General features: G+C 36.0%; 1 protein-coding gene across 4 annotated transcripts in view; it reads left to right on the top strand.

The window, feature by feature from the left end:
* Positions 1-18353, top strand: part of PIBF1 (progesterone immunomodulatory binding factor 1) — a 230826-nt gene that overhangs the window by 172465 nt on the left and 40008 nt on the right. For all 4 annotated transcript variants that reach the window (XR_011259599.1, XM_069602323.1, XM_069602324.1 and 1 more), the window contains one exon: positions 16993-17123. Coding sequence is in view for 3 of the 4 variants with exons in the window: in XM_069602323.1 (XP_069458424.1) it covers positions 16993-17123 (131 nt within the window). In the remaining variant the exon portion in view is untranslated. The remainder of the gene's footprint in view (positions 1-16992; positions 17124-18353) is intronic.

The raw sequence follows: 18353 nt of genomic DNA on the forward strand, positions 1-18353 counted from the left end.
AAACCCAATTCAGTCCAGTTTAACCTATTTGTCATCCTTGTCTTATGTTATCTTTCTCTCCCCACGTCCTTGCTTACATCCAGCTCCCCCACCAAATAATGTGTCCTTTGCTCCCACTACATCCACTTTGTTACCCTCCTGCTTTGAAGTCTCCTCCATTTCCTTTTGTTTCTGTGTTCCATCAATGTCAACAAACCCCAGAGTTCTTCTTCTTACTAAGATGGGCATCTTACCTCGTCTTGTTTTATGGCTTCAGCATGAAGTAGCCTTTTTGGTGTAGGCCTTTTTTAGTAAGCCAGTTGTATATGTGGAAATATATATAATCATAATTCAAACAGTACAGAAGGAGAATTCAGCAAATACCAAGTCTTCTCTACTCAGTTCACCCCATCTCTGAACATCTCTCTAAGTGTCCTGCTTCAGTGGCACTGACTTAGTACAATCTCTTATCTCTCATCTGAATTATTTTAGTAAGCATCTGCTTCACCTTCCTTTCTATTCTTTAAGCCCTCTGCCTTGTTGCCAGAGTGCTGTTTCTAAATATAAATCTGTTTTTCTTTCTTCCACAGTCAGAGCTGTCTGTTTCCTAAGAATAATGATATATAAAAGTGTCCATTATCCGAGCCTTGCCTGCCTACCCAATTTCCTCTTGCATTACACAACACACACACACACACCCCCACTATGCTCCCCCCATACATAACTACTTGTGCTTTACTTGTAATTCTCCAAGCATTCAATGCTATTTTATGTCACCATGCTTTCGCACATTCTAGTCTGCCCAGCATACCCTTGTCTACGTCACAGATACTTGTCTTTTAAGATCAGTTTCAAGTATCACCTATTCTTCTAAGCCTCTTCTGAACCCCAGGTAAAAGTGGCTTACATATCCCCATCATGCCATATATACCTCTCTCTCTCTCATATGTGTATATATATATACCTATATATGTGCACACACCCACATGTCCATATAATTAGTGACCTGGCTGTCTGTAAGCTTTATGTATATGTTTTTATTGGTCTGAGTATTTCCACCATTTAGTACAGTTCTTATTTCTAGTAGGTAATAAATAAATATTTGTTGAAGGATTAGTTTCCAGTTTTGATGGGACAAAGTATGCTTTTTGTTATATACTGGACAAGAGATGAGTATATATATCATCTCTACCCACCACCACCATGAAAAAAAATGCTCCAGTTGCATCAGTAGAATCATCAACCTTTATTAAAAACACTGTGGAGTTTTTTCTTTTGCCTTGTTTTGTTTTAGGGTGAAATGGCTATAAAACTAAGAGCTGAGTAATAAAAAGGTATAATAAAGGTAAGAACATCTTACATGTCTGTAGCATTTAAATCATATGCTGCTATATTCATTTGCCATTAGATTATGAAAACCATGGGCTTTCGGATGGGACAGACTGAGTTAATCTGTCTCTAGGCAAGTTATTTAAACCTCAATTTTTTGATGTGTAAGGTAGGAGTAATAATACTCTATCCATATTTGCCCTAAGAATTAGAGATAACCCAATCTGAGATAAGCACCTAGTACACTGACCTGTTAAATCACTCTGTAAATGCTGACAGTTTAGGTATTTGTTTGTTTGGTTTTTATCCTTCATATCATGTATTTTTCTCTTGGCCATAGTATTGATGAAATAAATATTTTATTAATAAAGATAGCATGTTTTAAAAGAAATAGTAGTTGCATCATTGGAGTTCATTGTGCTTATTTTGCCTGTATGAAAATATTCAAAATGAACTATTTGAATGAATTTTAACACAGTATAATAAGATTTTTTAATGATAATATAAGTAATTTCTATGAAGAGATGTATGGTATGAAAACTGCAGCTCTAAAGAGTAGTAAGCTGCTCTTAATTGAAAAAGTATATTTAATTGCATACAGACATAGCATTTTAGGAGCAGTATGCAAAACTGCATGTTTTAAAACTAATAAAAACTTCAGAATAACCAGAATTTTTATGTTTAGAGAATATGAATTACTAATAAAAATTCAACTAATTTGTTGAGTCATTGTATAGAAAAGATTAAATAGCAATAATATAAATAAGATAATTAACAGCACCAATAACATAGTCTTTATTAGAAATTTTAAGTAGATACTTTTATAAAATCAAAATTATTTTAGGAATAAATAATAATAATGGCTAGCAATATCAGAGAAGAATGAAAGAATCAGAAAAATGACTCAGATGCAAAGTCTGTCCAGTTCACTCAGGTTCCTGGTGAATATGGTATTTGTCTTAGTAACATACTGCAAACTGTAACATGTGATCCCTCCACTCCTCAGACCTAAAAGATCTGATCTAAAAAGATCACTTTTCACCAAGTGATCAAACTGTCAGTAAACTGGCTCCAAAGTTGACCTGCAACAGATTTGGGTTTTGACAGATTTGAATATAAACTCGATCCTTTTTAGTTAAAGATATAACTACCACATGGACAAATAACTGTTACCTTTTTTTGACTGTGACCTATAGTAAGAAGTGTATCTTAATATCATCCCAGTATGTACATATGTATGTATATTTGCTTGTGTGTGTGTGAATATATAGGTGTGTGTGTATCTAAAATGATTTTCCCAACACAGCGAATACCCTTACCACATTCTGCTAGTTGCTATTCTGTTCTGTTTCTTTTTTCTTTTAATACTGTTTGCAACCCACAGTGTGAAAACACTCATCTGGACAGGCATGTAACACATTTTTTCTTCTTAAGTCAGCCTTCCTGAGAAATCAGTTTCAGGGTTAAAAAGAAAGGAAAGGTGAAGAAGTAAAAATGAGTAAAGCATGTTAGAGAAATAGGGAGTCATCTGGTATGACTGTAATATAAAAGTGTGTAAGCTTCCCAGTTGTATGTATCTACTATCTTCAGGAGCAATGCTAATCTAATCTCTCTATCATTTTGAATTAATAGTGTAATGGTGAAGCAGTTGTCATACTTTTCTGTATTTTTGTTCTGGCCCTTTTCAGTCAGTTTTTTCCATTTTTTCAGCATTACCCCTTGAACAGTCTTGAACAGATTCACTGTGGTTTCTGCCATTGGTTGGAATTAGTACCATTTACAGATGTGAGTAATTTCAGTCTGTAACTTTTCCTCCAGACTATTTAGAATACATACATATGACTGTGGATCAGAGAACCCCATTATTTACCTTCTTTATCAAGCCTTTATCTTCCCAAAAAGGCAGCCCTCTAATTCCAGGGTGATTCCTTTCTTAAAACAAATCTTGTTTTAAACTTTATTGAGTTTTTCAAAGGCCTCATATCCATGTTTTAACATTTTTATCACTAAATTGCAGGTATTATTCCTGACAAACTCCCAACAAATAGCAGGATTTTCCATTATAGAAAGTATGTTACTTTTCCCCCCAAAAAAATTTGTTTCCTTATGACTCTTCACAACAGAAAGGACTATGTTAGAAAAATCTATAAAGGTAATGTTATTATAAAATAAATGACTTTGTCAAGTGTTAGATAGTATTGGTATGAAATTGTCTGCCAGCAAATATGTATTAAATGCCAACTGTGTGCCAGGCATTGCTCTAAGCCCTGAGAATAATCAGTGGAGAAGACAGACAAAAATTCCTGCCCTTGCCCTTTGGAGCTTTCGTTCTACTGAGGGGAGAAACAAGAATATTTTGCAAGTAAAAGATATACTCAAGTTATATAATGGAAGTTAGAACTCAAGTTATATAATGGAAAGTAAAGCAGGGAAGAGGATAGTGATTATGACTGCCTGTAGTTACACATGGACACACAGAAGACATAAAATGAGTGCCATGGTTCTCATGTATCTTCTGAAAGTGGCCAAAGCAGCAGGGAAACCACCACAGAGCCTCTTAAGTCCCATGTCAACATCAGTGCCCAGGGAGAAGCAATCAGATGTTTGTAGCATGGGAGAATGGCTGTGAAGCAGATTTCTTTGTGGTAAATTGGTCACATTTCTTCACTGCTTGTATGTGTGCCTATGCATGCATGCTTATAGCCTCATTCTTTATTTGGGGGAAAGTAAGGTGATAGATAGAGTGCCTGATGAACTATGGAATGAGGTTCATGACATTATACAGGAGACAGGGATCAAGACCATCCCCATGGAAAAGAAATGCAAAAAAGCAAAATGGCTGTCTGGGGAGGCCTTACAAATAGCTGTGAAAAGAAGAGAAGCGAAAAGCAAAGGAGAAAAGGAAACATATAAGCATCTGAATGCAGAGTACCAAAGAATAGCAAGAAGAGATAAGAAAGCCTTCTTCAGCAATCAGTGCAAAGAAATAGAGGAAAAGAACAGAATGGGAAAGACTAGCGATCTCTTCAAGAAAATTAGAGATACCAAGAGAACATTTCATGTGAAGATGGGCTCGATAAAGGACAGAAATGGTATGGATGTAACAGAAGCAGAATATATTAAGAAGAGGTGGCAAGAATACACGGAAGAACTGTACAAAAAAAATCTTCACGACCCGGATAATCACAATGGTGTGATCACTAATCTAGAGCCAGACATCCTGGAATGTGAAGTCAAGTGGGCCTTAGAAAGCATCACTACAATCAAAGCTAGTGGAGGTGATGGAATTCCAGTTGAGCTATTTCAAATCCTGAAAGCTGGTGCTATGAAAGTGCTGCACTCAATATGCCAGCAAATTTGGAAAACTCAGCAGTTGCCACAGGACTGGAAAATGTCAGTTTTCATTCCAATCCCAAAGAAAGGCAATGCCAAAGAATGCTCAAACTACTGCACAATTGCACTCATCTCACATGCTAGTAAAGTAATGCTCAAAGTTCTCCAAGCCAGGCTTCAGCAATACGTGAACTGTGAACTTCCTGATATTCAAGCTGGATTTAGAAAAGGCAGAGGAACCAGAGATCAAATTGCCAACATCCGCTGGATCTTGGAAAAAACAAGAGAGTTCCAGAAAAACATCTATTTCTGCTTTATTGACTATGCCAAAGCCTTTGACTGTGTGGATCACAATAAACTGGAAAGTTCTGAGAGAGATGGGAATACCAGACCACCTGACCTGCCTCTTGAGAAATCTGTATGCAGGTCAGGAAGCAACAGTTAGAACTGGACATGGAACAACAGACTGGTTCCACATAGGAAAAGGAGTCCGTCAAGGCTATATACTGTCACCCTGCTTATTTAACTTATCTGCAGAGTATATCATGAGAAACGCTGGACTGGAAGAAGCACAAGCTGGAATCAAGATTGCTGGGAGAAATATCAATCACCTCAGATATGCAGATGACACCACCCTTATGGCAGAAAGTGAAGAGGAACTAAAAAGCCTCTTAATGAAAGTGAGAGAGGAGAGTGAAAAAGTTGGCTTAAAGCTCAACATTCAAAAACCTAAGATCATGGTATCCGGTCCCATCACTTCATGGGAAATAGATGGGGAAACAGTGGAAACAGTGTCAGACTTTATTATTTTGGGCTCCAGAATCACTGTAGATGGTGACTGCAGCCATGAAATTAAAAGACGCTTACTCCTTGGAAGAAAAGTTATGATCAACCTAGATAGCATATTCAAAAGCAGAGACATTACTTTGCCGACTAAGGTCTGTCTAGTCAAGGCTATGGTTTTTCCAGTAGTCATGTATGGATGTGAGAGTTGGACTGTGAAGAAGGCTGAGCGCCGGAGAATTGATGCTTTTGAACTGTGGTGTTGGAGAAGACTCTTGAGAGTCCCTTGGACTGCAAAGGGATGCAACCAGTCCATTCTGAAGGAGATCAGCCCTGGGATTTCTTTGGAGGGAATGATGCTAAAGCTGAAATTCCAGTACTTTGGCTGCCTCATGTGAAGAGTTGACTCATTGGAAAAGACTCTGATGCTGGGAGGGATTGGGGGCAGGAGAAGAAGGGGAAGACAGAGGATGAGATGGCTGGATGGCATCACGGACTCGATGGACGCGAGTCTGAGTGAACTCCGGGAGTTGGTGATGGACAGGGAGGCCTGGCGTGCTGCGATTCATGGGGTCGCAAAGAGTCGGACACGACTGAGCAACTGAACTGAACTGAACTGAAGGAAAAGGAATTCTTATCTGTCCACATTCTGGGCTGGTCTGACATATTGCTTTCTTTTCGTTATTAAGAAGTAATAATAAATACTGGCAAAACACGTACCAGAGCCAGACTCACTGGGTTTAAAACCTCATTTTTGGTAATTTACTAGCTGTATAAAGTTGGATCAGTTGTGGGGGGTGGGGGGGTGGAGGGGTGGGGGGTGGGGGGGTGGGGGGTGGGGGGGTGGGGGGTGGGGGGGTGGCAGGGGTGGGGAACAAAAGCAAGGGAAGAAAAAGTAAGTTTTAAAGCAAAGACAGTCTGAAAAGACTACATACTATCATACTATGTTTCCAAATGTATGACACTCTGGAAAAGGGGAAATTTATGAAGACAGTAAAAAGATCAGTGGTTGCCAGGGATTAGAAGGGATGAACAGACAGAACTGCATGGGTTATTAGGGTATAGTGAAACTATTCTTTATGATGTAAACAGTGGATACATGGGATTACAGTCAGTCCTCCATATCCACAGATTCCACATTCATGGATTGAATCAACCAACTGTGGATCAAAAATACTTGGGAAAATAAAATCCAGAAAGTTCTGAAGAGCAGAACTTGAATTTGCTGACACTAGCAACTATTTCCATAATATAATTGCATATATAATTATATAATATAATCATATTAGGTATTATAAGTAATCTAGATATATTTTAAAGTGTACAAGAGGATATGTGTAGGTTATGTGCAAAGACTGTGCCATCATATTTTCTATAAGGAACTTGAGCATCCTTGGACATGAGCATCCATGGGGGATCCTGGAGACAGTCCCCTGTGGATTCCAAGGGACAAACGTACATTTGTCAAAACCTGTAGAATATACATCACCAAGAGTGAACCCTTGGTGGTTTAAGCTGTGGACTTTGAGTGATAATGATGTGTCAGTGTAGGTTCATTAATTGTAACAAATGGTGATGGCTGTGGGGTTGGGGGCAGGCAGAGTACCTGGGACTCTGTACTTTTGCTTAATTTTGCCGAACCTCAAAGTGCTTTAACAAAAGTCTTTAAAAAGTAAAAAGGAAGAAAGAAAAAAAGAACAAACATGAAAGAGAATGAAATCTGAGAACCACAGAGAAAAGATAGGAGAAGAGGAAAGGAAGGAGTGGGGAAGATGTCAGTGACTGAATGTAAGGGTATCATGGCCACCTTTTGTCACTTGTGCGATTTGTCAGTCCTTAAAGCTGTTTTTGTTGATAGCAGAAAAATACCCCCTGGAAAGTAATACTGTCTAGAGAAAAATTAACAGAACTTACTTTTGGGTAATGTTAAAGAATTTGGGAAAGACGGAGTTTTCTGTGTGTCTGTGTACATTTCATGTTGGTGTGTCACCCCTTGTAAAGTTAGTGTTACATGTTTTATGGATGCACAATATGTAGTGTAACTGGACATGATATCTTATTTTTTGATGTTCCAATACAGAATTATATAGAAATTAACATTTTATTTTAATACTAATAAACATATTTACCCTGTGAAGGGCTGATTCACTACATGAACAAAACATTAAACTTTAATTGTAGTACATCTCTGTGTCTAAATTTGCCACGGGCTTAAACCAAGATGTCTTTGTTATAGTTCATCCTGGAAAAAAGTTCAATCACATGGATCCAGGACAATATACTAGAATTTATTCTTTAATCCATCTTTTTAAAGGCTCACAATACCAGATCATATGAGTATGTGTGTGAGAGTGTGTGTGTGTGTGTGTGCACATGCCAAATGCCAGCCACCACTGAAGCAAGGAAAAACAGTGACTTATTTATAAATTATATCCTGTTTACATATCAAACAGATATTATAACTGTTTAAAGTCTTTCCCTTACTAGTGTGCCTTTATAAATTCATAAATGGCTATAATTTTTTCTTTCAAGAGCTATTACAAATCACATTGTAAATCCCTCCTCCGCTGTCAGCATTGTTGTACAAGTGAACCACATTAAAATGAATTTTTCAGGGGTAGCTTTGAGGGGGAAAGAAACTTAAAGCACTTGAACTTGAGAATTCCATTCTCTAACGCTAATCACAGGCCCTTCCAGCTTTCCCAGTTCTTCCCACCCTCCCAGTCTTTTCATTTCCACCACATCTGTGCTTTATTTGTACTCATAAACCCTTTGCATTTCCAATCTGTCAAGCCCCTTGGCTCCACGTGGCCTCCTAATACAGCCTGGGGCCTTATCAGTCATTTGAACATTACATTCACTGACCACTCTCCAAGGCTTTGTTGCCAGATTCATCTATCACGCTTTCCTTGACATTCCCACCTTTAGCCTAATATCTTATAATCAGATAGTTACTCCATCAATATATAATGAAAGGGAGGAGAGGAGAGAAAATTCTTCAATACAGTTTTAATGTACTGAAAATTTCTTGTGGAAATGTTACTTTTGCTGCTTGCAAGTGGAACAAATTCCTGTTGTTGTACATCAACAGGGTTCGCATACCTGTGGCCCAGTATTTTTTATTTTTCTATATCTATCCTGTTTCCCTTTATCTTTACTGAAGGCGACTTCCACTCTTGCAAACCATCCATTCCATTATATAGCTTTCCTTATTACAGTTAGATCATCTAAATTTATTTTCCTTGAGTCTTTTTCACCCAGGGATTTTTTAGTATGTTCACTTACTCTTTTCTTCTGTGATCTCTCTCCAAAAAAATGAGCTTTGTGTGTGTCCGTGTGTGTGTGTGTGCACGTCCGTGCATGCACTCAGGCTCAGTTTGTGTGTGTTAATGTAAATAACTTTTAAAACTTAACCCCTCTCTCTCTTCTTCCTTCCTTCTGCTCTCTCTCAACCTTTCTTCAGCTCTGCCCTTCCCTCAGTGATCACCAATGACTTCCTGATTGTCAGTATTTTCTTCTCAGTCCCTTACTCTTTCAGTGGCATGACATTATAGATGTTACAGACATTACTGAAATTTTGTCCTCACTTTGCTTTACAGCACCATTTTCCCGCATATAGCTCTTTAGTCTTCGTAACTGATATCTTCTTCTTCCAGACCTGAAATGTAGGTGTCCCTTTCATGTTCTTACACCTCAGTAATGATTCTCAAATTTTAGTGAGCATAAAAATCACCAAAGATTTTTGTTGAGAATATAGGTTTCTAGATCCTACCCTCAAAGATTATAATTAGATAGGCCTAGAATGAGGCCCAGGAGTCTGCATTTTTAACAATCTGCATTCTTATGACTCTAATAAAAGTGATTCAAGGCCACACTTTGAAAAAAATAATCCTCTGCAGCCCTATCTACTCCTATGACCTCAGTCATCGCTTCCAAGCTGATTATTTCCAAATATTTTAACATCCTACTCTCATGAATTTCTCCTTATTCTGTAGACCATACTTCTGGACCATACTCAGGACCAGAGCAGGGCTGATAATCATGCTTACTTTGATTATTAAAATAATGTTCAGAGAAACACCTGTAAGCAGCTGTTGCCCTCAGCCCACAAGTGTCATTCTACCACTATGGTGCTGTCTATCCTGGTGCCTCTCCTCAGATCTTCTGTACCTCCCCACTTTTCAGCAACAAAAAAGTAACACCTGGAACCACAGAGTTTCTCCAGGATCCTGCCCCAGTGCAAAGGCTAGCATCCTAATTGGTTGAATTGTATCCATTAAATATTAATATTACCCCTGTTGTAGGGGATGATGTCATTAACTATATGGGGCACAGGAGAAGAAGCTAGTTTTAGTGGGGAGAATAGTCAGTTCAGCATATAAGATAGTTTATGTGCAGTACTCTTAAACCTACTAAAATAGTTGGATGGAGTGACCTGTAATAAATTCAAAAATTACAAGAGCTGTGCTTTCCAAGTTTGACTAATCATCAGAATCTAAGGCCCAACCCTGAGAAATTTATATTCATTAGAATTGGGGCAGGACCCAGAAATCAGTTTTTTAAACATTTCCCGCAGTGGTTCTGATGATTATGTAGATATGAGAACCACCGCTTTGGACTGAGGACACAGAAGTATACAACGAAAGTATTGCCCCCTGTTGAACCTCAAATAGGCATTTCCATTCCATGGCATAGTCAGAAAGATCAGACAACAGGATATGTGGGTTTCTCAGCACAGCTAATTACCACGACAAGAAAGTATCTCATGTATGTATTTTATACACAGAAAGCAACTCAATCTTGCATTCCATTCAACAGAATGCATTTTGTCCCTGATAAGAAAGAGTTCCATTTCTAGGAGTTCCTATGAAAATAAATTCTATAAGGAAATCAATTCCTGTTTGGGAAAAAGGTAACAAAGTATAGTCACCTTCTTAAGTCTTTTAAGTTTAAGAGAACATATATAATTATATTATAATCACGTGTTGCATTTCTCTGAATCATATGTACAGTTTATTGAAACAAAAGAGAAATAACAATTCTATAAAATGTTGTATCGTGAGTTTAGTCCTGAGTCATTCGTTATGTACGTGATTCCTGAGTCACAAATTACTAAGGCTTTCCTATAAGGAAAAGATTACTAACAATAGGCAAAGTGAGTGATTGTGAAACTTTTTGAATACAAATGATTATAGTTACAAAAAGATTGTTTTAAAACTGTATCGGAGAAATTAAATTCTGTTGTTACATTAATTTCAAAAATAGATATTAACATCAGTTTTCATCTAGGGGATTTAAAAGCTTATAAAGAAACATTCTTAAAATTTACAGCCTTATGCAAGTTTTACTACCTAGAGAGAAAGAAGTTTGTTGGTTGCCTAGTAGAGATACATTTTGGAAGTAAGGTTTTTGGTCCTCAGTTTTGTTTATAATACTAAAACCTAACATATGTAATTGCTGTAATGAGAAAAAACAAAGTAAAATAATTAAGGTTAATGACTGCTGTTACATTTTTTTCTGTAAATGCCCTTAGTTCTCCCATGTCCCGCCCACCCCTGCTCCCCACCCCCAACTATTCTGCACTTGGAAACGCAAAATAACTTGTCAGTTCAGTTTATTCAGTTAGGGTCAGTTCTGTGAAAACAAAGTCAAGGCAATTGTTTGATTTAATTGACTGGTGAAACTGGTTATACAGGTAAGTAGAAGTTAGTTTTATTTTTGTCCAGCTGCATATTTGAATGTTCATAAAATAACTTAGCAGAATAATAAGATTCCAGTGACATAGTAATAGATTTTAAAGAATGATTACCAAAGCAAGGGAAAAGGGCTCTAAAACACAAACTATAGAAAATATTCATGGTATTTTTTTTCTTTATGGCTCCACTTTCACTGTAATGAATTGTGTCCAAAAAAAAAAAAGTCTTCTTTTCTTTCACTATTCATATCCTGTTCTTTGAGGAATTTTTTTCCTAGGTGACAGTTAATATAACCTTAACAAAAATGTCCAATATAATTTAGGTGAATCATTTACATAACTTTTATAAAGTGGTCCTCAAACTGTATGCTGATAGCCTTTAAGAGTTAGTCAGCCACCTCTTGGCTTCACTGTCTTCCTCACCCACCTGAACCTCATGGTTGGTCATTTTCGCTATGAATGTTTCTGCCCTTGATTCTTTGTACCTTCCTCTCTACCGTCCTCTGTCTACACCCTGCTGTTCTCCACACCTTCAACTTTGAGGCTGCTAGTCACTCTTTTTTTTTTTTTCCCCTATGAGAGGAGAACCAAAAAAAAATGCAGTGCTACAATAAATGATATGTTTCAATAATTCAAAAAAAAGGTATAGATCTTGTAAATGTAGTTTATTTGAGAGGGAAATATAAATCATTTCTTGTCCTAGAAAAGCAGCAAATCTTCAGCCTCAGTTAAACTTGTTAGGATTTATAAAGAAAAAAGGAAAAAAAATGTTCATATAAAAAGCTAGAATTTTATTGTCAAAGAACATTTAAGGTGATAAAGTAGGAATTTTATAATTTTTTTGTTCTGCATAATAAAATACTCCCTTCCTGACCCCCTCTTCCTTATAATAATAGATACCCACCACTTTTTTTCTAATTGTTCAGTTTTTACATATCCAGCTTTATAATTGCTTTTTCAAGAACTTATTTTATACCAAAGTAGTGGCTTCCTCATACTGACAGTGCTGTTTAGTCCTGTTCTAGCATACATTTTATATTTGCTTAGGAGAAGAAGAGTAAACACAAAGAAATTAAAAAAAAAAAAACTAAGGTTGGTTGATTACATAAATGATAAAATCCTTTAGAAAGATCTTTGGTCTTATATATCAAAAACATTACATAGTTATACCCCTTTAATATTGGTGCTTCTGTTATGGAAAAAATTTTTTAAAGAAAGTATTAAGGAAAAATTTTATCTACAGTATAAAATCATTTGTTTTAGCATTATTTATACTAGTCAAAAATTGATGACAGCCTAAATGTTTGCTAGTATAAACAATGTAATTAAATTGTGACTCATTGGCTTACTAGATAGTTTTATAACCATTAAAAATATGAATTAAGGTCTTCCAACATCCTGGAAGAATGATTATGATAGAAGATAAAGTGAAAAGGGATGATACAAAATTTTACACAGTACACTAACTTTGAACAATCTGAAAAGGAACTAAAATATTTTATTTATAAAATAAAATACTTAGGAATAAATTTGATCAAAGGGGAGAAAGACATGTACACTGGAAACTACAAAACATTCCTGAAAGAAGTTACAGAAGATATCTATGGCTAATAGAGGATTTAAGATTGCTTTTTGTGGGTTTGGTTGGTTGGCTTGGTTGTTTTTTGTTTTCATTTTTTTAAAAATTGAAGTATTGTTGAATTATAACATTGTATAAGTTTGAGATATAGAACATAGTGATTCACAGTTTTTAAAGATTATACTCCATCTATAGTTATTGTACAATATTGACTATATTCCCTGTTCTGTACAATATATCCTTGTAGCTTTTTTTTTCTTTCTTTCTTTTTAGCCATGCTGCATGGCTTGTGAGATCTTAGTAACCTGACCAGGGCCCTTGGTAATAAGAGTGCAGAGGCATAACCTCTGGACTGCCAGGGAATTCCCACTTACTTCTTTTATACATACTAGTTTGTTCCTCCCCTAGCCTCTCTTCCCTCTCCCTACAGATAAACCACTAGTTTGTTTTCTATCTCTGTGAGTCTGTTTCTTTTTTTGTTATATTTACTAGTTTGTTGTATTCTTTAGATTCCACAGATAAGTGATAACATTACAGTATTTGTCTTTCTGTCTGACTTACTTCACTAAGCATAATATCCTCCAAGTTCCATCAATGTTGCAAATGGCAGGATTTCATTTTTCATGACTGAGTAATATTCCATTTGTGTGTGTGTGAGTGTGTGTGTGTAGTTATTGTTTAGTCGCTAAGTCCTATTCGACGCCTTTGGTGCCCCATGGACTGTAGCCTGCCAGGCTTCTCTGTCCATGAGATTTCCCAGGCAAGACTACTGGAGTGGGTTGCCATTTCCTACTCCAGGGGATCTTCCCAACCCCAGAGATCGAGCCCATGTCTTCTGCATTGGCAGGTGGTTCTTTATCACCAGGCTGCCTGCAAAGCCACCACATCATCTTGATCCATTCATCTGTTGATGGACTTGCTTCTATATCTTGGCTTTTTAAGTAACTTCTGCTATGAGTATTGGGGTGCATGTATCTCCATCTTTTCCAAAGGAGAGTAGAACCCAAAAAAATTGCAGTGCTAAAATAAATGATATGTTTAGGGGAGTAGGATTGCTTGATCATCTGATATTCTATTTTTAGTTTTTCGAAGAAACGCCATACTGTTTTCCATAGTGTCTGCACCAATTTATATTCCCACCAGCAGTGTTCAAGGGTTCTCTTTTCTCCACATCTTGCCAACATTTGTTATTTGTGGTCTTTTTGATGATAGCCATTCTGATAGGTGTAAAGTGATAACTTACCATGATTTTGATTTACATTTCTCCAGTGATTGGTGATGTTGAGCATCTTTTCATCTACCTGTTAGCTATCTGTATGTAGAAGACTTAATATTGTTAAGATAACAGTACTGCTCAAAATGACTGACTGATTCAGAGCAGTCCCTATCAAAATCCCATAGGTATGTTTTGCAGAAACAGAATAGCCCATTTAAAAATTCATGTGGAATTTCAAGTGACCTCGAATAGCCAAAACAGTCTTGAAATTGAAAAACAAAGGTAGAAAGACTCATACTTTAGATTTTAAAACTTATTGTGAAGTTACAGTAATCAAAAGAGTGTTATGCTGGCATAAGGACAGACATATAAGACCGATGGAATAGAGTTGAGAGCCCAGAAGTAAATCTCACATATATAGTTTTTTAGTTAAGGATGCCAGGACCACTCAGTGGAGAAAATACAGTCCTTTCAACAAACAGTACTGGTAAAATTGGATATCTACATGTAAAAGATTGAAATTGGACCCATGTCTTATACTACATATAAAAATTAACTGAAAATGAATCAAATATGTTAAATTTCAAAAATAAAGGTATAAAACTCATAGAAGAAAACATAGGAGAATATCTATGACCTTGGAATCAGCAGTGGTTTCTTTAAAATGACACCAAAAGAATGTACAACAACAACAACAAAAATAGGTATGATTATACGTCATCAAAATTAAAAACTTTTGTGATCAAAGGTCAGTATCAAGATGGTGAAAAGATAGCCTACAAAATAGGAGAAAATATTTGCAATTCATGTAGCTAATTAAGGATTTAATATCCAGAATATATAAAGAACTCATATGACTCAACAGCAAAAAAAAAGCCTAACTAAAATATGGGCAAAAGATGTGAACAGACATTTCTCTAAAGAGGATATACAAATGGCCAATAATACATAAAATAACTGTGTTGGAGAGGATGTGGAGAAATTGGAACCAAGTGCATTGCTGTTAGGAATGTAAAATGATGCAGTCACTTTGAAAAACAGTTGGCTGTACCTCAAAAAGTTAAATATAGAATTACCATATGACATAGCATTTCCACTCCATTCCTAGGTAGATAACCAAAGGAATTGAAAACAGGGATTCAAACAAATATTTGTATACCACAACATTAGTCACAATAGTCAAAAAGTGGAAACAATGCAAGTATCCACCAGCAGATGAATGAATAAATAAAATATGCTCTAAACATACAATGGAATATTATTTAGCCATAAAAAGGAATAGGGTACAACATAGATAAACCTTGAATACATTAGAATTAAATGAATTAAACAGATGCAACATGACAAATATCATATGATTCCACTTATATGAGGTATCTAAAATGGGAAAATTCATATAGAAAGCAAAGGGTTTCTGGAAACTAGGGAGTTAAAGGGAGTGTTTTTACTTAATCTATACAGAGTTTCTGTTTGGGTTAATGAAAATGTTCTAGAAATAGATACCAGTGATGCTTACCTGTTGTGAATGTACTTAATGCCATTGAATTGTACACTGTAAAATGCACAAAATCATAAATGTTATGTTTACATTTTAAACATGATTATTTAAAATACATTTAAGTTCAGTTCAGTCGCTCAGTCGTGTCCGACTCTTTGCAGACCCATGAACCACAGCACACCAGGCCTCCCTGTCCATCACCAACTCCTGGAGTTCACCCAAACCCATGTCCATTGAGTCTGTGATGCCATCCAACCATCTCATCCTCTGTCATCCCCTTCTCCTCCTGCTCTCATTCTTTCCCAGCATTAGGGTCTTTTCAAATGAGTCAGCTCTTCACATCAGGTGGCCAAAGTATTGGAGTTTCAGCTTCAACATCAGTCCTTCCAATGAATACCCAGGACTGATCTCTTTTAGGATGGACTGATTGGATCTCTTTGCCATCCAAGGGACTCTCAAGAGTCTTCTCCAACACTATAGTTCAAAAACATCAGTTCTTCTGTGCTCAGCTTTCTTTATACTCCAACTCTTACATCCATACATGACTACTGGAAAAACAATAATAGCCTTGACTAGATGGACCTTTGTTGGCAAAGTAATGTCTCTGCTTTTTAATATGCTGTCTAGGTTGGTCATAACTTTCCTTCCAAGGAGTAAGCATCTTTTAATTTCATGGCTGCAGTCACCATCTGCAGTGATTTTGGAGCCCAGAAATATAAAGTCAGCCACTGTTTTCAGTTTCGCCATCTATTTGCCATGAAGTGATGAGACTGAATACCATGATCTTAGTTTTCTGAATGTTGAGCTTCAAGCCAACTTTTTCACTCTCTTCTTTCACCTTCATCAAGAGGCTCTTTAGTTCTTCACTTTCTGCCATAATATAGTTATTTAGGTGCATAAATTATACATAGTGGTTTAGGTACATAAGTAAAGATGACAAGGAATATGAAAGCATGAAAAATTACTAAATTATAAGTGATTATGTTATTTTGGGGCTTCCTGGTGGCTCAGATTGTAAAGAACCTGCCTGAAATGCAGGAGACCCAGGTTCAATCCCTGGGTTGGGAAGATCCCCTGTAGAAGGGAATGATAACCCCACCCCCGTATTCTTTCCTGGAGAATTCCATTGACATAGGAAGCTGGCAGGCTACAATCAATGGAGTCGCAAAGAGTTGGACATGACTGAGCGACTAACATTTTCACTATATTATTTTGAATAGAAATAAAGTTCAAGTAAATGATTTTCATTTTAGCTAATGGATATTCATTAAAAGATAAATTTTATATCACATGTTGTCTCAGACCAACAAACAGTAAGAAAATTTAGGTGACTCATTCCCCAAATTGGTAAGACTTAATATTTTATTTAAAAATTTTCTTTCCTATTTACATGGTCTTTATTTTTATTTTAAAGAATAGTTATGTTGGTTGGTAATTTTTAAAACCTTCAGATTTACAAAGGAAGAGCTTTTCAGAGTAATTCATGTAAGGGAGAGCTGATATCTGTGCTAGAGCATTTTGAACAGTCAGGTTCTTATAAAATTGCCTAGATTTTAATGAAACCTTTTTTTTTTCTTTAGCTTGACAGGGCCAATTCTCTGTTAAACCAGACTCAACAACCTTACAGGTATCTCATTGAATCAGTTCGTCAGAGAGATTCTAAGATTGATTCCCTGAAGAAGTGTATTACCGAACTCGAAAAAGATGTCAGGTAACCATCTACAAATCTTGTATTTGAGTAATAAAATATTATTATTATTTATTTGGATAATAAAGGCATTGTGAGCATAATACTGCTGTAGTTGAGGTGGGAAATTGGTAAGAAAAAATGTACATGACGAAGGTGATCTTAAATGTGATGTGTTCGATTCTCTTAGAAAAGCTAAATCATATCCCATTAAGGTATTCACATTCCACCTGGTAAATCAGAAGTCTTAGCCTGGAAGTAGCAATGCTACACTGATTAACAAAGCACTCCCCCAACCCCAGGGCACACAACAGCCAACCTGTGCTGTCCTTGTTCCCTAGAATTCTTTAGTGGGATGGGCCACTTGTGGAGTCAGAGCGACTTTTTAAACAGATAAAATGTACACATTTACTTAGATTCCTGTTGACTTTGCCAAGGAATTTAGGCTTTTCTGCCTCTGACCTTTTACATGAAGTAAACCATAAATTACCTTTCACATCCTTAGTTGAAATTATTTTCTTACATGGCACCTTATCAAAAGACTTGCTCCACTGAATAATTATTCAGATTCTTTACCTGTTCATCTCATGAGATCATTTTAATCTTTTTAAATTACAGTAGAATAATGATGCTATGTAAAGAAAGATGTTTTAACTCATGGATGCTTCGTTAGTTGGCTTAATTATCATTAGATTTTAAAATTATTTAGAATAAGTAATTAATAAATTATTAACCAATTTAAAAAGTATAAGCAAAGAATTAGATGAGAAAGAAAATTCTTAAATTAAGTAATTAGAAAAGGTAGTTTATTTAAAAATATAGTTATTAGAGAAGATAGCCATTAAATTTAGGTTACCCAAGATATATAACCAAAAATATAAAACTACTGATAATTAACTGCATATAAGGACCACATGCTAACTGTTTGCACCAGTGGAGCTCTCTGATAACTAACTCAAAAGTGTGAATGTTGTTTTTGATGAATCAGAATAATCTTTTCCTCTCTTTTCTACCCCACCAAAAAATTGGCCTAGAATTTTATTCTTGATCATAATTTTTCAATAATGTAATAATTTTAAATCACATTGATGTTTTAAATGTCAACATAGATAACAGTTAAATATTTAAAATATTCATAACCAGCATTATTAAATTAATTCAATGAATTAACTAAACCGTTCTATAAATAGCTATTGGGAGCAGTAGAAATTAGGTCTTATCATTCACTGGGCACTTGATTATCCTAGGGAAATG

This window comes from Ovis canadensis, chromosome 10 (genome assembly GCF_042477335.2).
Source record: "Ovis canadensis isolate MfBH-ARS-UI-01 breed Bighorn chromosome 10, ARS-UI_OviCan_v2, whole genome shotgun sequence".
In the NCBI taxonomy this organism is placed as follows: Eukaryota; Metazoa; Chordata; class Mammalia; order Artiodactyla; family Bovidae; genus Ovis; species Ovis canadensis.